This window comes from Egretta garzetta, unplaced genomic scaffold, assembly GCF_000687185.1.
Source record: "Egretta garzetta isolate BGI_Z169 unplaced genomic scaffold, ASM68718v1 scaffold46, whole genome shotgun sequence".
Lineage (NCBI taxonomy): Eukaryota > Metazoa > Chordata > Aves > Pelecaniformes > Ardeidae > Egretta > Egretta garzetta.
The window spans coordinates 8,252,997-8,271,036 of record NW_009260268.1 but is presented as its reverse complement, the minus strand read 5'-3'; the positions used below and the strand labels follow the sequence as shown (position 1 = coordinate 8,271,036).

General features: G+C 35.4%; 1 protein-coding gene across 2 annotated transcripts in view; it reads right to left on the bottom strand.

The window, feature by feature from the left end:
* Window positions 1–12,908, bottom strand: part of SGCZ (sarcoglycan zeta) — a 216,193-nt gene extending 203,285 nt beyond the window's left edge. Inside the window, exons 1-2 of one of the 2 annotated variants that reach the window (XM_009642435.2) lie at window positions 12,834–12,908; window positions 5,081–5,275 (exon numbers count right to left, since the gene is read on the bottom strand). In XM_009642435.2, coding sequence (XP_009640730.1) covers window positions 5,081–5,275 — 195 coding nt within the window. In that variant the 5' untranslated portion in view covers window positions 12,834–12,908. Of the gene's footprint in view, window positions 1–5,080; window positions 5,276–12,833 lie in introns of those variants that run through there. The other variant, XM_035897793.1, reaches the window with a different exon arrangement.
* Window positions 12,909–18,040: the final 5,132 nt, after the last annotated feature.

Below are 18,040 nucleotides of genomic sequence, written 5' to 3'. Positions count from 1 at the left end.
TGTTCCATAAAACTCAAGCATCCTAAGCCTATTACTTTGATATTGACAAAAGCTACAAATTTTAATTCCCAGCTTGATTTTTCCAAGATGTTTTGCATGTCTCCTTTGAAGATCAGTCTTTAGAGACATGAGGAAAGCTGAGTTCATTCTTGAAGACATCAGTTGTTTACTTTTCAGGAAAGCATTTAATACAATAGATGAAGTCTAAAGTTTAAGCACGTGATTCAGAGATTTTGGTGGTTCTATTGGGGGGCAATATATCATAGAGGCTTCAAATTATTTTATCCTTACCACTCACAACAGAGTAGATCCTCTTGATGCATGTAAGACAACAAAGAGTTTTATTCCAATGACAAGTATAGCCCGGGGATTATTTCAGGGCTAAGTTATTGGCAGACGATTTTGTTCAAGGTCAGATCTTCCTCTAATATAGCCTACTCCTATATGATGAATTTCCACATAAAGCCAGGATAGTACGGTGTGTTAGAGCTACATGCATCCATCAGTGGAGATGTTTAGGGACTGCTTTGTTCTGAAGTTCTTATATGCTTTCACACATATCTTTTTAAATAGATGATCAAACAGTGAGGTAACAGATCTCAACTAGATGTGAGTGGACAGCAACACTAAGCTACCAGTGGAGGAATATCTTTCAAAAAATGATTACTACAACTCCGATTCCTCTATCTAATACTCCTTTTGTTACACAGATACTAATTACCTTTGGTTTTGCTCATCTGGTACATATTATATCAGGGCAATTATTTCTAACTTGTATTTACCTTTCAAATTTCTTTGTTACATTCTATGCTGGAAGAAGAGATTGTATACCTTTCCCAGCTATACTATTTAAACTGATAAAAGGAGACTTGCATAACTTGCCTACACTATGTTTTTACACAATTGCAAATAAACCATATTTCCTTTTTAATTACTTTTTTGATGAACATCCATCCATAAGGACAGTTCACTTCAGTTGCTTGTCTTACTGTGAGATGAATGGCCTTACAGGAGACCTTATTTCTCCTCTCTGTGTATAAAAAGAACATGGGATAACTAGCTTGGATTCAGAGTGCAACTTTTACATGCAAGGTCAGCATGTTCAGAAAACTGAAGAGTCTATAAATGGAACTCAGAAAGGCTTTTATTTTGCCAATTGGCCAGTGGCTATAGCTGTACAGTTAAAAATAGAAAGTCAAAAGCTAACACAAATTAACATTGTTGCAGTTGTCAGCCAGCAATGACCAACCCCTGCCCTGGCTCCTCACCACCCCTTGAAATGGTGCAATTACTATTGTTTTTATAAAAAGTTCAACTTATGGCTTATGCTAAACAATAAATAATTTAAAATAATGTCAAAATGTCAAAGCAGTTCAATTTCAACAATTATTTTATCATGACTAGATTTCTCTTTTGTGCAAATGTACTTTAAACCAGTTTAGCAAAAGTATTTTCCCTTTTCAAAAGGTTTCTAGCTGCATTTCTGATTTCCTCTCACTGCCCATGTATACATATGCAATTTCTTAGTTTATATCTATCTAGACATATATACATGCACATGGAAGAAATATGTGTATTTCAAAGCTATTGCATTCTTTAAATACATGAAGTTTAGGTTCATAAGCAAAATTATTTTACTCTCAGACGTCTGTCACTAACAATTTGACTCCTTCAGACTTGAGACAAGTTTCCCACCGGTGCTCAGATATGCATGTGTGGACATAAGCGTGAAGATTTTACTGAACTTTTCATACGGCAATCTTCTAGCAATCAATTTTTGAACCCGTACAGAGACCTTAACATGAATACTATCTAGTCCAAGTAGAAGATTACCATTCCATGAATAAACTGTTTAAATAAAACTGGTATTCTTCAGTGTATAATTAAAAAAAAATTGATTCAAACACGGTCCAAAGTAACCATGCTTATAAAGGCAGAAGCGAATACTGATGGACCTTTTTCATTCTTTCAGCTTTAAGTTATATGATATGCCTACAACTATTACACGTAACTTTATAATATTAAATAACCTGTTGTCATGTCATTTAATTACTATATTTTTAACAATCTCTTTTTAAAACAAATGTGTGCACTTCAAGAAATGCAATTTCAGGTCACAGTTTTATGCCTATGGATTCTGTTTTCTGCAAGTTTAACCACAGATTGTTCCATAAATTTATATAAAAGACAAAAACAAATCAGTTTTCATTAAACAAAAGCATGAAATATTTTGCCATTAAAAGAAAAATGGTTAATAATTTTATGTCAACAGGGATATACTACATACAAATTTGAGTAAGAATGATCTGCTGGTGGTATGATCATTAAATAAACTGCTTCTGTTATTCTTTTTAAGTACGAATTCCTTTGGAAATGGTAATTTTTGAGTGTTGTTCAGAGCGAACTGTTAAGTAAAAATTTTCATTTCTGAGGTAGTTAAGGGGTATTCCAAAATGATATTGCAAAATGAACAGGGTGTGGGGGAGAGGGGGTGTCATATGAAAGAGGAGCGATATGTTCCACTTCTGTTTTCCAAATCACTTACTGGTATGTATGACTATGGTAAATGTGGATATACAAAATTAATTTTAATTTTGTAACAGGAGGGTTAAAGATTAACTCACATTATTCAGTAGCATACCATTTATTTGTATTTATAAAAAATCCAGGATTATTAAAAATGCACATAAATTTTATCATTTCTGAATTGTAATAATGAAATGACTAGTTTATAAACCAAGCGCATAATGTTTCAAACACTATTTTCGTGAAATTATTAAGCCAGTGTTCGGACAATTAGTTCAGATACGTATGTCTCTCCAGCTACTGAAGCAAGGTCTTCAATCCACTAAGTAGTAAGCAGAACTGCTAAAACAATCTGGTTGTTTCTTGCACTGGTTTAATGATTCACCATAAACCTTTAACTTTCTAAAAAAGCTTTGACACATGGGAAAGAAAAATATTTCAAAGTATCTTCTTTGGTTTTGTTTTAAAAAGATTTTATGTTCAAATTGTAAGAGTTTTAAACTGGATAATGCTGCCGTAGCTTGTAGCATAGAAGGTCAAACATTGCCTAGATAGGGAAGCAGTAGTTTCAAATATTTTATTGCAATGCAAAGAGAAAAATTCTGTGCTTTTTGAAACATCTTAACCTGTTTAAATTTCCGTGCTTAATTCTCCTCTGGGATACTAGCAGACCATTTTACTGAAGTCAACAGGTATGCCTAAATATGCTTCTAATACAAATAACAAAAGCATATGGGGATGTCCTGTTTTGCAAGCACGTTATGCTAAAAAAAAAAAAAAAAAAAAGAAAAAACCAAAACCAACCAACCAACCAAAAAACCAATGTATTGGGCTTAGATGGAGTTAATCTTGTCAATAGCAGCCCTCATAGTGCTGTGCTTAGCAGCTAAAAGGGTGCTGATAACACACCAGTGGTTTGGCTACTGCTGAGCAGTGCTTGCCTAGCATCAAGGCTCTCCAACTTTTCCTCCCTCACCAGTAGGAAGGGGGTGGGCAAGATCTTGGGAGGGGACATAGACAGGACCAGCTGACCCAAACTGACCAAAGGGATATTCCATACCATATGGCATCGGCTCAGCAATAAAGGCTAAGAAAAAGGAGCAGGAAGAGGAGGCATTCAGGTTTTTTTACAATGATCATCTTCCAGAGCAACCATTATGCATACAGAAGCCCTGCTTCCCGGAAAGTGACTGGACATCACCTTCTAATGGAAAGCAGAGAATGAAATCTTTGTTTTCCTTTTGCTTCCAGGCACAGCCTTTGCTTTAGCTTTTTATTAAACTGCCTTTATCTTGGCCCACAAGGGTTTTTTTCCAACTCATTTTCTTCCCATGTGTATTGCTGAGGAGCAGAGTGGTAAAGTAGCTTGGTGCCACCTGGCATCCAGCCAAGGTCAACCCACCACAACCGAAAAACAAGCAACTCCCCCCCAAGCTTCTAACAAACTCTTCAGTACATGACTATTAAATTCATACAGTTGTCAAAATATGAATCAAACAAATTCATCTACTAGGGCCAACTCAGAAATAGCAATGTATTTGCACAATACAGGCAATGATCTCAGATAACCCTGTGCATTACAGAGCACTAGCGGATATAGAACAATTTTACAGATGTTTAATGCTGGTTTTGTTGGCTGTTTTTTTATTTCCAATAAACTAATGGAGAATAGAAATGTGCTATGACCCTAGGAATCAGAAATGTATTACTAGCTACATCGAAGTATGACTTATGAAGGTCAAAATCCAGAGGGAGAGACTACATTGATCCTAGCAGAAGCACTGCTATATTAAACTGTGGAGTATTCTCTTTTCTTTTGATATACAAAAAGACATGACTCCCCTGCCAACTAGTAAGCACTTCTACCATGCTTATCTAAACAAATCTTTGGGAACAGCTGGGCAGATAACAGTTTCCACTGATCACAGATGTTCTTTCAGGTGTACATCTGAAATACAGCCTTGATAACACTTTGCTGCTATTAAAGATTCCAGATGGAGGCTGTCTCATAAAAGCAAGTGTCTTTTACACCCACCTACCCCCTCTTGTCAACATCAAAACAGCTACTCTAAGTTGTAGCTGAAACACAGTCCAAATAGTTGGCAACCTCTAAAAAAAAAATACTAAGAACACCACAACCTAAAAAAGCTACCCTAAGCTGACCTAACTAACCCAGATTCCTCCTAAGAGACATACCATAGAGAACAGACATAGTGAATTCCTACTGATTGCTATTAGTGGTGACAAGCAGCCAAAAGATTCTTGGGGCAGTCACCATGACACTTTTGGTTAGCAAACAAATTCTAAGATCCAGATATATTTTCAACAGATATTATTAACCAAAAATATCTGAATAGATAAGGCACAGATCCACTCACTGCAGAATAGACACAAAAGGTCTAAATATCTGAAGTAACACTCAAAGAAGGATATACAATTTATGATTTTTATCCAAAATTACATTATTTGTTTATAAGATGGTAAAGAAAAGAGAAATAAAACTACAAGTTATTACTTCAAGAAACAAGGTACATAAAGTTACTGTGATACTTACCACTGTGAAATTCATAACCTTCAAAATCCATATTGTCATTGCTAAGTTAACAATCATGGTAACCAACAGCAGAAGGACAAAGAAGTATAAGCACCTCTTTCGCCATCCATAAATCCCTACTGGGTAAAACTGAGGATGTTCAGTCCTTGGAAGGCTGTTCTGTTGTGTTGCTAATATATACTGCTCTCGTGTCATCTGGAAAAGAAAGATGTAAGTATAAGTAAAAAAATGAGAGGGTTTTTTTCACAGATTTTATTACATGAAGATTATCTGAAAACAGATAAAAAAACAGTTTCTATGGGCACAGAAGGGATGCATTCATTCAGCATAAAACACATCAATGTTATTTTTAATAGGCATTTAGTAAGAAATCGGTGGTTTTCATTAATTTAAAGTTGAATATTGCCTTGATATTTCAAATTGGATTTACATTTCAAATTTATCAGCAACTTTAAAAATATTAATATAATCCTAATATGTATCTTACATTCTATTTCTGAAGAATATTTTATTGTCCTTTACAAGGTCATTCAAGAAAATTTAGTTTTGGAGAAAAAAGTCGCGGAACATTTTTTTGTACTGGTTTTGCTGAGATGAAGGTAATTTTCTTCATAGTAGCTTGTAGCCTCATAGTAGCTTGTAGCCAAACCCAGTACATTCTTTTAGAGAAATAGAAGAAAAATCTGTGCTTTCTAGAAATGCATCTTTCATAAAAGAATTTATCACTCTTTTATTATACTTAGAAAATTAAATTAATAATTTATGCCATTATAGTTACAACCACATTTTACACAAAATTATGCCATTGTTTATACCATATTTTATGCAAAAAGAAACATGAAAACCCCTCAAAGCTTTAATTTTGCCCTTTAGGAAATATGGATACTACTATCATCTGTTGTTTTCCTGAACCAGTTTTAAGTTCTATCATACAAGCAAGCAGTAACTGCAAACTGCTTTAAGAATTTATCATTAATTCTTCATTAGAGCAAAAAAGTTTATGGCATTTAATAAGAAACCATTTTTGCATCTTCAGCTTTCTTTTACAGATATTTATATTCACATCCAGCTGTCACATTGCCTTTAGACTGCAAGGTATTAACTTTTACCCATGACTTAAAAATGAAATTAAAGCAATCTCATTCTGTTTATGTAAAAGTTCTTCCTGAAACATGCCCATTAAAAAGATTGGTTTAATCAGCTTTGTGTTGAGGGGGAAAAAAGCCCAAAACCCAAACCAAAGAAATAATCAAGACAAACAAACAAAATCCTAACAAACTTATAAACAAGATAGAATGATCAGATTTATGCTTTAAAATTGTCTTTCTTTTTACTAAAAGAAAGTAAAAAATGCACAAAAATTGGTTGGTTGATTCAATTAGAAATAAAAAATGGATTAAAAATCTATTTGAAGGATCAAACAACTGTTGATTTCATAAGATTTTTAAAATTTAAAGCTCACAATTGTTTATGCAGACAACTGTACTGTTACATATTTATCCAGATCAAAACTCTTGAGGTTTTACCATGCACTTGTTAGTGAATGAGATATTAACAGCATAAATTAATTCACAGTGAATAATTACAGCCACAAGTCATAGAATACACATCCGTATTAAAACAATACATGTATCACTGAAATAAGTCAAAACAGAAATAACAAATTTATAAAGCAGGTTTTAAATAAGCCAGTAAATAGGCATTTTGTCATTTTTATTCCTTTCAATCAGAACTGCTTCTCTTTACCTGTAATTTCAATTAAATGTAATGTTTAGCAGTTTATTTATGTAGTAAATCTTTACAAACAGAACTTCCCTCAACAACATTTCTCAGTCCTCCCAGAGCAAAGTGTCACCAGGCTTCAAGACTTAGATCATCCTCTTATGTTACCCTGGCATTATTCATCCCAGCTGTGTCTGAATTCCTTATGAATTCAGAAGCTGAATGCACAGAAGGGTTAATCATCTTCCTCCTTATAATTTAACCAGCCATTGTAACAAAAATGCAATGCATGCTTACACTTTGAGATTTAAAGTAATTAGTATTTTTTACACCATTTCCATTGTCTTGTGACCTTGCTTTATATATTATTTACAAGACAATTATTACCATTAAAAATACTTGAAGAGTCAAATTCCAGATTGTGAGAAAGCCAGAAGGTAGCACTGCTCCTAAGACTATGAATGTGGGCCCATGAAATATGCCCTTTGCAACACAATCATTAAATACAATATTTTATTCCATCACCATAGCCAGGCATCAGTCAGTTCCCTTGGTGTATACTGTCCAGTTGAGTGAGGCTTGGTGATGCACGTTGTCTCCCTGCAGACCATGTTGGTCCATGGTGGAGCAGATATCCACCTGCGGCCCAGGGAGGACCCTACACTGGAAAAGGTGTCTGTGCTGGAGCCTGTGACCCTATGGAAAGCCCATGCTTGAGTAAGCTCCTGGCAGGACATGTCAACCCGTAGAGAGAAGCCCACACCAGAGGACCAGTTTTTTTGGCAGGACTGTGACCCTGCCATGCTGGAGCAGTCTGCTCCTGAAGGACCGTACCCCAGGGAAAGGACCCATGCTGGAGTAGTTTATGAAGAACTTCAGCCCGTGGGAAGGACCCACACTGGAGAAGTTCATGAAGAACTGTCTACTGTGAGATGGCTGAACACTTGCCTGCCCATGGGAAGCGGTGAATGAATTCCTTGTTTTACTTTGCTTGCATGCGCAGCTTTTGTTTTACCTACTGAACTGTCTTTATGTCAACCCATGAATTTTCTCACTTTTACCCTTCTGATTCCTTCCCCCATCCCACCAGGAGGGAGCAAGTAAGCGGCTACATGGGGCTTAGTTAAACCACAACAGTAAATAAAAGGCTGACAGAACTGGGTTTGTCCAGCCTTAAGAAAAGAAGGCTTAGGGGAGACCTTATCACCATGTTCCAGTATTTAAAGGGTGGCTGCAAAGAAGATACAAGGAGTCACACAGAAAGGACAAAGGGTAATGGGCACAAGTTACTCCTGGGGAGATTCTGATAGGACACAAGAGGAAAATTTTTCACAATGAGGAAGATCAGCTATTGGAATAATCTCCCCAGGGAAATGATGGATTCCCCATCATTGGACTCTTGTAAGATTCAGCTGGTCAGGGTGCTGGGCCATCTTGTCTAGACTGTGCTTTTCCCAAGAAAGGTTGGACCAGATGATCTTTGAAGTCCCTTCCATCCTGGCATTCTACGATTCAATGATATGATATTCTTTTATTAATTGGCAAGAAGTTAAATTTATTTCCCCAAGTTGAGTCTTTTTTGTCTGTGATGGTAAGCGCTGAGTGATCTCCCTATCCTTATCTCAACCCATGAGCCTTTTGTCATATTTTCTGTCCCCCTGTCCTGCTGAGGAGGGGGAGTGATAGAGTGGCTTGGTGGGCATCTGGTGGCTAGCCAAGGTTGACCCACTACAATTATCTACAAGTAATTTTTTTTTTAAGTCTGTTGAATATTTTTCCAATCAAAAAACAAAATAAACATTTTAATTCTGAAACTGCTCGATAAAAAACCACACACCACCAGCTGCCTTCAGACCTCAAGCAAGTTGGTCAGACTAAATTCTCCCTAACCACCCATAAGGAGCAAGGCCTCAATTTTCTAAGAACTGCACATTTATACATAACAAACAGGCCCAAAGAATATTAAAATATTCTTGTGATTTTGGCTTTATTTGTTATGGTTATTTATCTGGCCAGTTACAGTTATTCGCAGCACTCTCACTACTGATTTGTACACTTGTGTAAAAAATCATCAGCTGATTTTTAAACTATTGAAAACCGAAACAAATCCTTGTCAGTCTGGTAATTAGTACCTGGAGATGTTAGAAGTATTAAGATAAAAAATACATAATTGTTTGATAAATGTCTCCATTCATGTTTTTATCACCAGTAACTGAAAAGATACTAGACCATATCTGCTTCAGGTAAGTATTTTTAGCTGAGGAGGAACAGCTGTGAGCTCTGTGTTTCTGTAAACCATGAAAAGGCAAAGAAATTCCAGAACACTAGACAAACAAGTTATTAAAATATTTTTTAGAAGTGACTTGGAATGAGCCTTACTAAACCATGCAATATGACAGAACATCTTTCAAAAATTGGTCACACCTAGAAAAATCTGACAAGTTTTTGCCAAGGGTTCTGATTGATAAAGTGTACATATACTTTATATATAAAAATCCATACACACGGGTATTTATGAATAAATCTGTATATATGTAGATCATAGAAACGTATACAAATATACACACACACTTTTGATGACTGAGTTGCTATTTCATCCTGTTGGATTTTCAAAATACATTATAAAAATATACATTCTAAACTAGGTGACTGACAGATCTTATTGATGAGGAATTATTATTAAATAGACATTTAAAAAAATCTGACTGCAGTATAAGCTTAATGCTATTCCATTACTCAGGTCCTGTAAATATGAAACGATTGGTGACAACATTTCAAAATGTTGAGACAAAATGTTTCAAAATGAGACAAAACTTATGGTTTGAAACTTTACTTGGGTTTCTGACATAAGGATGCTTGAGGGTCTCAAACAAAAAATAATGAAATTACAGAAGTGCTCCATTAAATATTTGAAGTGTTTCAATGTTAGCATCTTAAACGTGTACATTCTGTGGTGTGCACATGTATATATACACAGAGTCATAAGCAACCCAGAGCCACATGCTAAAGAAATTAAAAATAACTCCTGTGCTCTGATAATTAATGAGATTTCTAATTCAAATACAAAGTAATATGGGATACATTATTCAGTAACTATGAAGAAATTAAATCAGTTCTTACACTGCATTGAACAAGTATCATAAACATGATAATGGAAACTATCACTATTTGATATTTTTCACTACCATAAAAAATGTGATTGTGCATATGCACTAGGCACAGGTGAATCTGAGTAAGCACACAGCATGAAAACTAGATAACAATCAAGCCAATGTTGTTTAAACTATTGATATTTTAGGGCCACAATGTACTATTGGAACAGATATCTCTGACTCATAAAAGTAATTAAAGTATGGAGCAGAGACATTTTACATTTTCAAAGTTTATTTTATTCTTTGGGAAAATCTCTTAGAGGTAGATTTTCAAAGCAGAAAAAAATGGAAGAGAAGACAATGAGCAGATGAACTAAATCTAGAGGGTGAGATTGTTGGTATAATTTCTGAAGTTGGGGTAACAATCTACTTAAACAAGTGTCAACAAAAACTGTTTAGAACATGATTATACCTTGCAAATAATTCTCTGGACAAATATAAATTCATCTTAATGGCTAATAGCTCTTTTCTAAGTGCCACAAAAGAAGAATCAGATCCAAAATTAAGGAATTAAAGGGTTATTTTTCTTAATTACAAACTTTTAGTCACACAGGAGAAACAACCCAATACTTGCTGTTAACACCTGGGCATGCAATTTGACTTCCAACTTACTGATTTTCTGAAAAGAAAATTATATTATTTTGTGTATTTTGAAGACAAAATAGGATTTTTAGTTCTGGATCAGCTCTACATATACTCTAAATCTATCCTACGTTTTTTAAAAAGTCACCCAAGAATACAGGTAGATGTGTTAAAAGGTAGGAGTTTTACCATTTTGCACAAAAAAAAAAAAAAAAAAAAAGTGGTAAAAGTTACATTTAGATATAATAATCTTAAATGGTAGGGGTGTGGTGCCATATAGTAATACCACACCAGTAAGGCAATTCAAAAATTCTTCTCAAAGTGTGGTTGGCTGCATAAAAAACAAGATTAACGCAGTAGCTTCTCCATGACACACTGAGGAGCTCTTAGGAAGATCACCTCTCTGCATGTGCATCCAGCTGCTAAAACAGATGGAAGGCTAAACTGGGTGCACTACCTTTGATCAAAGCACAAAATGCTTTAAGAAACAAGGATAACTAAGAAGAGCATGATTATACTTAACAGAAACAGCAGAAGTTATCAGAGGGCTTTTACACAGATTGGTATGGCTTTTACATGTTTGAAAATCAGGCAGTCTAATAAAATAAATGGTATCTCAGTGGGGTTGGGGGAAGGTAGGAGGGAAGAAAGAAATTTCGTAAATGATTTGCCAGGATATCTACAATTTTCTTCAGATCTAAACCAAGCATTCTTATATCATAATTAAGGCTGGGACTCCAGTGTTTTTCCTACCCCAAATCTATGTCTCAAGCAAGCAAAGCTCTTTACAGCAAACAAGATCTGTGTCAACATCATTGTTGGAATGGAAGCTTGGGGAGGGAGAGAAGAAACTTCTCCACAGACAGCGAGCAAACTAGTGAAAAACTAAGAACTGAATCACTTATGTCTCATTCCACTTCCTTACATTTGGCATTGCTTTCAGGGTTTTTTTCTGTTTTAGAGGCAATACAAGTTTGGGGGCACTACAATGAGAGCTAGTCAAAAGTTAGTTTTTCTAGTTCATGTTCTCTCCCAATTTCTTTTTAGCTTTCTTAGAAGCTCAAGTTGAAGGTCTCAGGAGTTCCACAATCCCTGCAGCAAATGCTGTAACTCAGATTGCTTAGAGACCCACAGCGCACTCTAATCTTACCCAGATTTTCTGCTAGCTTCAGTTAATATATTTCACTTGACAGTCCTTGCTATTAACCAAGCTTTCATACTCCTACCTTTGAGAAAAATATTATTCAGGAACAGATTTTTTTTTAAAAGTATTTAATAAAGCCTGCCTGCATTCCCAAGGGTATAGAACAGAAAAACCAAACTGAGTATGTTTGACACATCAATACAATGATCAAAAGAGGTTTGAAATTTTCAGTGAAGAGTGCTCTTATTGCAAGCATGTCAATTCACTGAAATTTATCCATTTGAACAAACCCCTAATGAAATGGAGATGCATGCCATCAGACATTGATCCATACCTTGGGGAGACAGAAAAACTTTTCTTCTTTTTCTTTTTTTTTTTTTTAAGGCCTTCTAATATTTTTTAGAACATACAACATTTAGAACTTCAACACAATTATTTTGTTTGCTATATTTATATATGAAACAAATCTAAAAACATTACTTCTTTCCATGACTATTCTTTTGAAAAATTTTTGTGGTATTTCTTATTAACAGGAATTACCAACCAATACTTAAGTAAAAATTAGCCTTAATGGTGGTAGAAAAGTACCTCTGGGAACGATTTGATAATTGCTATATTATAAATTGAAAAGGTTTATTTATAGCTACAAGCAATTTTCAAGTCTGACAAGATATTATCACAGCAAATACTTAGCTACATTCAAAAAACCTAAGAAATCAACATCTAATTTGATAGATACAAATCTAAAACTGTTTACTACTCATATCATGAAACAACAGATAAGCCAAAAAACAATATGATTTTTGTTACTTTGGGTATTGTAATTGTAGCCTGGAACATGACGCTACTTCTAGACATTTTTCATTACCGATTGATTCTCTGTGCATTATTTTCTTAACTCATTGACAGAATGAAAAACAAGGGAATTTTAAAATATAGAAATATATATTATTTTATAATATTATAATACATATATTTGGGTTGACAAGGAATGTATTAACAATCAGATGAGCTGTGGTGATGAAGAAAGAGAAGAGAAACTACAGCTAGCAGGAAAAATTCTTTACATCAGCGTTTAGAGAAAAAAAAAAAAAATCAAAAAGCAATCTGCTCATAACTAGCCATAACTCAGGACATCATATAGATGATTTACCAGAACCAGCTGTCTCTCTCCACTCACCCTGACAGTAACATGGCCTCAGGCCAGTAGCTCATGCTGTGGGCAGCTCTCTTTTATTTGACACTACAGCAGGTCATTCATTTTGCTTCCACGCTACACAGTATGTGGCATTAATTAAGCTTACAGTTGAAATATTATTTTACTGTTTTCTTTACAGACTTTAGCTGGAAGTTTACCATACGTAGTGAAAGATCTATCACACAGAGCAGGAAGTGCCATAAGTACCATAACATTTCTTATGCAGCAAATACACGATTACTTAGTATGTTACATCCCAACCTTGATTCTAAAATCAAGAGTTGGGATGAAATCAGTAAGTTCATTACAACAATAAATACGAAGATGGCAAGCAAGTGGCTTGTATCTCTTGAAAAGGCATTCTGAGTAAAAGGATGGATTTTCTTGGAAAGTTTTTAAAATGCCAAACAGAGTACACAAAGCTCTTGCTGTCATTTCCTGCATGTGTTGAAGCAGGTAAATTGTTTCTTCTCTTCTGCAAGGGTTTGGTAGTCTACAACTGATTTCCAAAAATAACAGAAAAAGGTGGTGTCATCTTGAGTTAGTGAGGATCATACTACTTTGAATAGACTGACAAGGTAGTAGAGCTGCATTCTTAGAGAATTAAATATTGGAGGGAGAGAGCAGCTTCCTCTGAAAACATCTTTATCTGGGCTACACCTCACACCTGCAAAGTCTTCTTACGCTATTAGACATTCAAGCCTTTCTAAAGGCAGCCAAAAGCATGTCAGCAACCGACCCTGGTATACAAGGTCATTGGGCCACAAATTGTTAACCAGATATGACAAAAGCCACATCACTCTGAGTTACTGTGTAAATCCTTATTGTCCTGATGGACAATTTCACGTTTGTCAGATATTTTTTTTTTTCTGTTTAGTATAATTGGGATCAATCACTAGTAAGCTATTACAATAACTCAAAAGCATTTGGAGAGTGTGGTCCTTCTGAGACCCGCACTAGCTTATGTCACAGAATCACAGAATGTTTGAGGTTGGACAGTATCTCTAGAGGTCATCTAGTCCAACCCCCTACTCAAGCAGAGACGTCTAGAGCATGTTGCTCAGGACCATGTCCAGATGGCTTTTCAATATCTCCAAGGATGGAGACTCCACAGCCTCTCCGGGCAACCTGTGCCAGCGTTTGGTCACCCTCACAGTAAAAAAGTGTTTTCTGTTGTCCAGACAGAATCTCCCATGTTCCAGTTTGTGCTTATTGACTCTTGTCCTGTCATCAGGCACCACTGAGAAGAGTCTGGCTCCATCCTCTTTGCACCTTCCCTTCAGGTATCTGTACACAGAGTTAAGATTCCCCCTGAACCTTTTCTTCAGGCTAAACAGTCCCAGCTCTCAAAGCCTTTCCTCACAGGATTCCCTTAATAATTTTCATGGCCCTTCACTGGACTCTTGCCAGTATGTGCATGTCTCTCTTGTACTGGGGAGCCCAGAACTGGATACAGGACTCCATGTGTGGCCTCACTGCTGCTGAACAGAGAAGAAGGATCACCTTCCTCAACCTGCTGGATACCATTAGCCTTCTTTGTGGCAAGGGCACATTGCTGGCTCATGTCCTGTCTTCTATTGAAAAGTACTCCCATTTGGGATACAGACACAGACCGCTTCTTTTTAAAAAGCACTTAATCCTAAAATTAATCTCTTCAGGTACTGATTACCGAGTAGGAAAGTACTTACATTAAGTAGGCCCTCAGTCAAGCTTTAGGGACCACTAAGATTTTGGAAAAATTTTATGCTCCATATTTTATATTGGCTATGGCTAGGCCACATCCTCATCAGCACTACTTTACAGTGAAAGATGATTTAGGGGAAGCTTCACTTGTTCAGTCTTCAGTCTCCAACTTGAAAAACTCACTTCCAGATTGACCACAACATAGGGAGACCCAACTACCTATGCCAGGAAGAAGTGTCAAATCCAAGCAATTTAAAGATTCTAATCTGATGCCTTTTTTGGTTCAACCATGGATTTTTCCTCCGACTGCTTTCAGAAACGGAGGTGCAGCTATACTCAGACCTCCACAATCATGTTTCTTAAGCAACACATTTGGAGACCCCTCTGCACCCCTGAAAATCTAAAGGAAAGAACATGCAAATAACTTCACCATTAAGCTGTATATAAAATCAGTTGATTACATAATTCATGTGAAATTTAATAATTCAGAAGATTCTGTTTTTTCTTTTTGGCCAGATCAGTTTTGACATCAGTGTCACAAAGCTTAAGTCAGCATATCTTTATTGACAATTTGCTTCGCTTTATGTTGTCAATTAGAATTCCATTTTTTTGCTAAGTCAATACAATTAGATTACTACAGAGACTTCATTACAGGCACAGGCAGGAGAGCAGCTGAGGTACACAATTTTCTCCCTGTGATGCCAGCACTCACTAAACAGTTATTGGAACAATTTTCTATAAAAGGACAATAAATGTTTGCATCTTGAATATTGTTCTTCAATAAAACTACCACTTCACAAAAATAGATACTAGTGAATTGATACTATTACCATTATTAGTTAGTAAGAACATTTATGGCTGTTCTGTGTTTAACATATTTAATTGTAATGTTCACTGCACAATGAAGTTCACAGCATGCTAACAAGAATAAATAAACATGTAATGAATCGAATCATATTTTTACCACCGTTCTGTGAGTTGAAATGTTTCTAAATGGTAATGTGCAACAAACTGGCACTCGCTTTCCTCTGTGAGTGATATGTTTGGTTAAATCAGTTCTAGTAGATGGTGGCACAGAAAAGTATAATCTTCAAGAGTCAGGAAAGAAGACTTAAGAGTGGCAGATTTACCAAAGGAAACAAACTCTGCTGGACTGGAAGAAACAGGTGGAATGAACACTTGAACTATGATACAAAACATCCTCTTTAACTAGTTTGTTCATACCTGTAGGTTGAAGTCTAAAATTCACATGGTGGGTAATCCTCTAGTCCTCAATCAAAAAATAGGAAAGAGATGGGAAATGTGAACCAAGTAATGGATTGCTAGAAAGATGAAGAACAGGCTTTTAAGTACTGTTCCTTTCCCTCTTTCTTGCATACATGTGTAGTGCATCTCTGCTCTACGGCTGGGAAACAAATAATTGTTGATCTAAAGCCACAAGCATGTCTCTTCTGCCCTAACACTTCTCTGTTAATTCTAATTAAAAATACATACAGAATGAGCTGCACTGAGTAAGTGCTATGATATGAAGAACAGGAGTATGCCTTAAAAAGACAGTGATTACATTTTGAGTTGAGCTTGTTGAGCTGCTTCTGTGATGGAAGGAGGCAACAATACCACATCCTAGAGTGACACTGAGCTTTTAATTCACCAGTTTAATCTTAATGTCAATTTGATGACTTCATATTCAATATGAATCACATGTCCTATCCTTTCAGAAGAGTTGTTAATTGACAGTAATTATAATGATATCAATAAGTAAACAAAAGTCTTGGTCTTACAAGAACATAAGCATGGATCAAATCGTACTTCTATCCACAGATCTAAAAATATAAGCTATATTTCACCTCTCTGCCTGGTAGAGTACAACCAGAAAATAGAATTTATCTTAATAGAAGAAAATAGATCAAACTGCCAGAATTAGATTAAAAAAATACATATATGTAGTAACCTCTCATTTTATAACACCTATCAACATGGGGTCCTGCTCCAGTCTAAAAGAACAAAATTTAAAACTTATAACAACAGGTACATTCTACCATGGGATAAATATTAACATCTTGGTTACCACCATTGTGCTAACACTCATGAACAACCCAATACTTAAAATATTCTGAGAGTATTTTAATGAATTTTTATTGATGGAAATGGTTGGAGAAACAAACAGAAAATAAATATAGATATCAGTTATTAATCTATAATTTGACCATGTGTTTCAGATGCAAGCAACTGAGACACCTGTGTTGTTTCTCCAGACACCAGGAATCTAAGATGAATTACAGCTCCATTGCTTAAGTTTACATGGTTTAAATTTAATATGACGTATAGGACTAAGTCCCTAATTTGTTTCCCTTTTTGTCTTCAGCATTTGCTCCCTTATATTAAGCTCCTTTATCTTCCTTGTTACTAATGGATGTAATGGTTTCCTGTGATTAGGTGTCTCATAATTTATAAATGTGTTTTCACAGTGATGGCCTATACTTGCGCCTGCCTCTTTATAAACCACCATAGCATGTGAATACCATAACAAAAGTCTTCTCATCTTTCCAGCACTCATATGACATCTCACAAAAAATCCCATACCAAAAGAAGCTAAACATGAAGTGCAATTTGTAAAACTTCCAAGTGAGAGTAACACTTAGAATGATCTTCCTCAATGAGCTGAAAAAAAAGTTACAAATACAACAGTGGAGTAACATCTGCTTTTTTGTTACATAAAATTTGGAACTATTATTTGCTGCACTTCTAAAACTATCTTTAATAACTAAACAATTCACTTCTATTTTTTAAAAAGCAAACTTTGACTTTCATTTCAGATTTTGTTGATATTTTGGAAAGAAACGTAACAGGTACATTTGAAAGCTCCTAAATGACTTAAGATCCCAAGGTCAAAAATATTTTAACAATACTTTCAAATACTTTCAAAACCTATTTTAAATGTGGTTGACAGCATTAAAGGCATAATATTCCTTTGGGAAAGGAGATCTAAACTCCTAGATCACCTTGGCAAAAATTTTACCTTCAAAAATGGAAGCACATGTTCTATTTTCTTATAATTATCTTTACCTTTTCACTTTCTCCATTCCATTTCTGTTTTCATTTTCTCCTTCCAGAAAATGCATGCAGAAGTACATTCATTCCCTAACAGTCAGCCTCTTCAGATTTAGCAGGATAGGTGCCAACATCATGGGTTAAACAATAAAACTGAACTCAAATAATTTCTGGGGTAAAAATCTCCAATCCTTTCAATCACTGTGGGAAATCTAGAGAGGTTCAGGCGGTCACCTATATCTCATCTATATCTTATCTTTACTGCATTTGACTATTTGCAGTTCTTTACTGGAGGGAACTGGGCTAAATCCTTTGATAATCTAATGCAGGTAGAGGTTTTTCCCGACTTTCCTCAAATGAGTAATGAAAATTAAGTGAGACTCACTCTACATATCATGTGTTCTCCCTGCTGTGAAAACTAGAAAGAA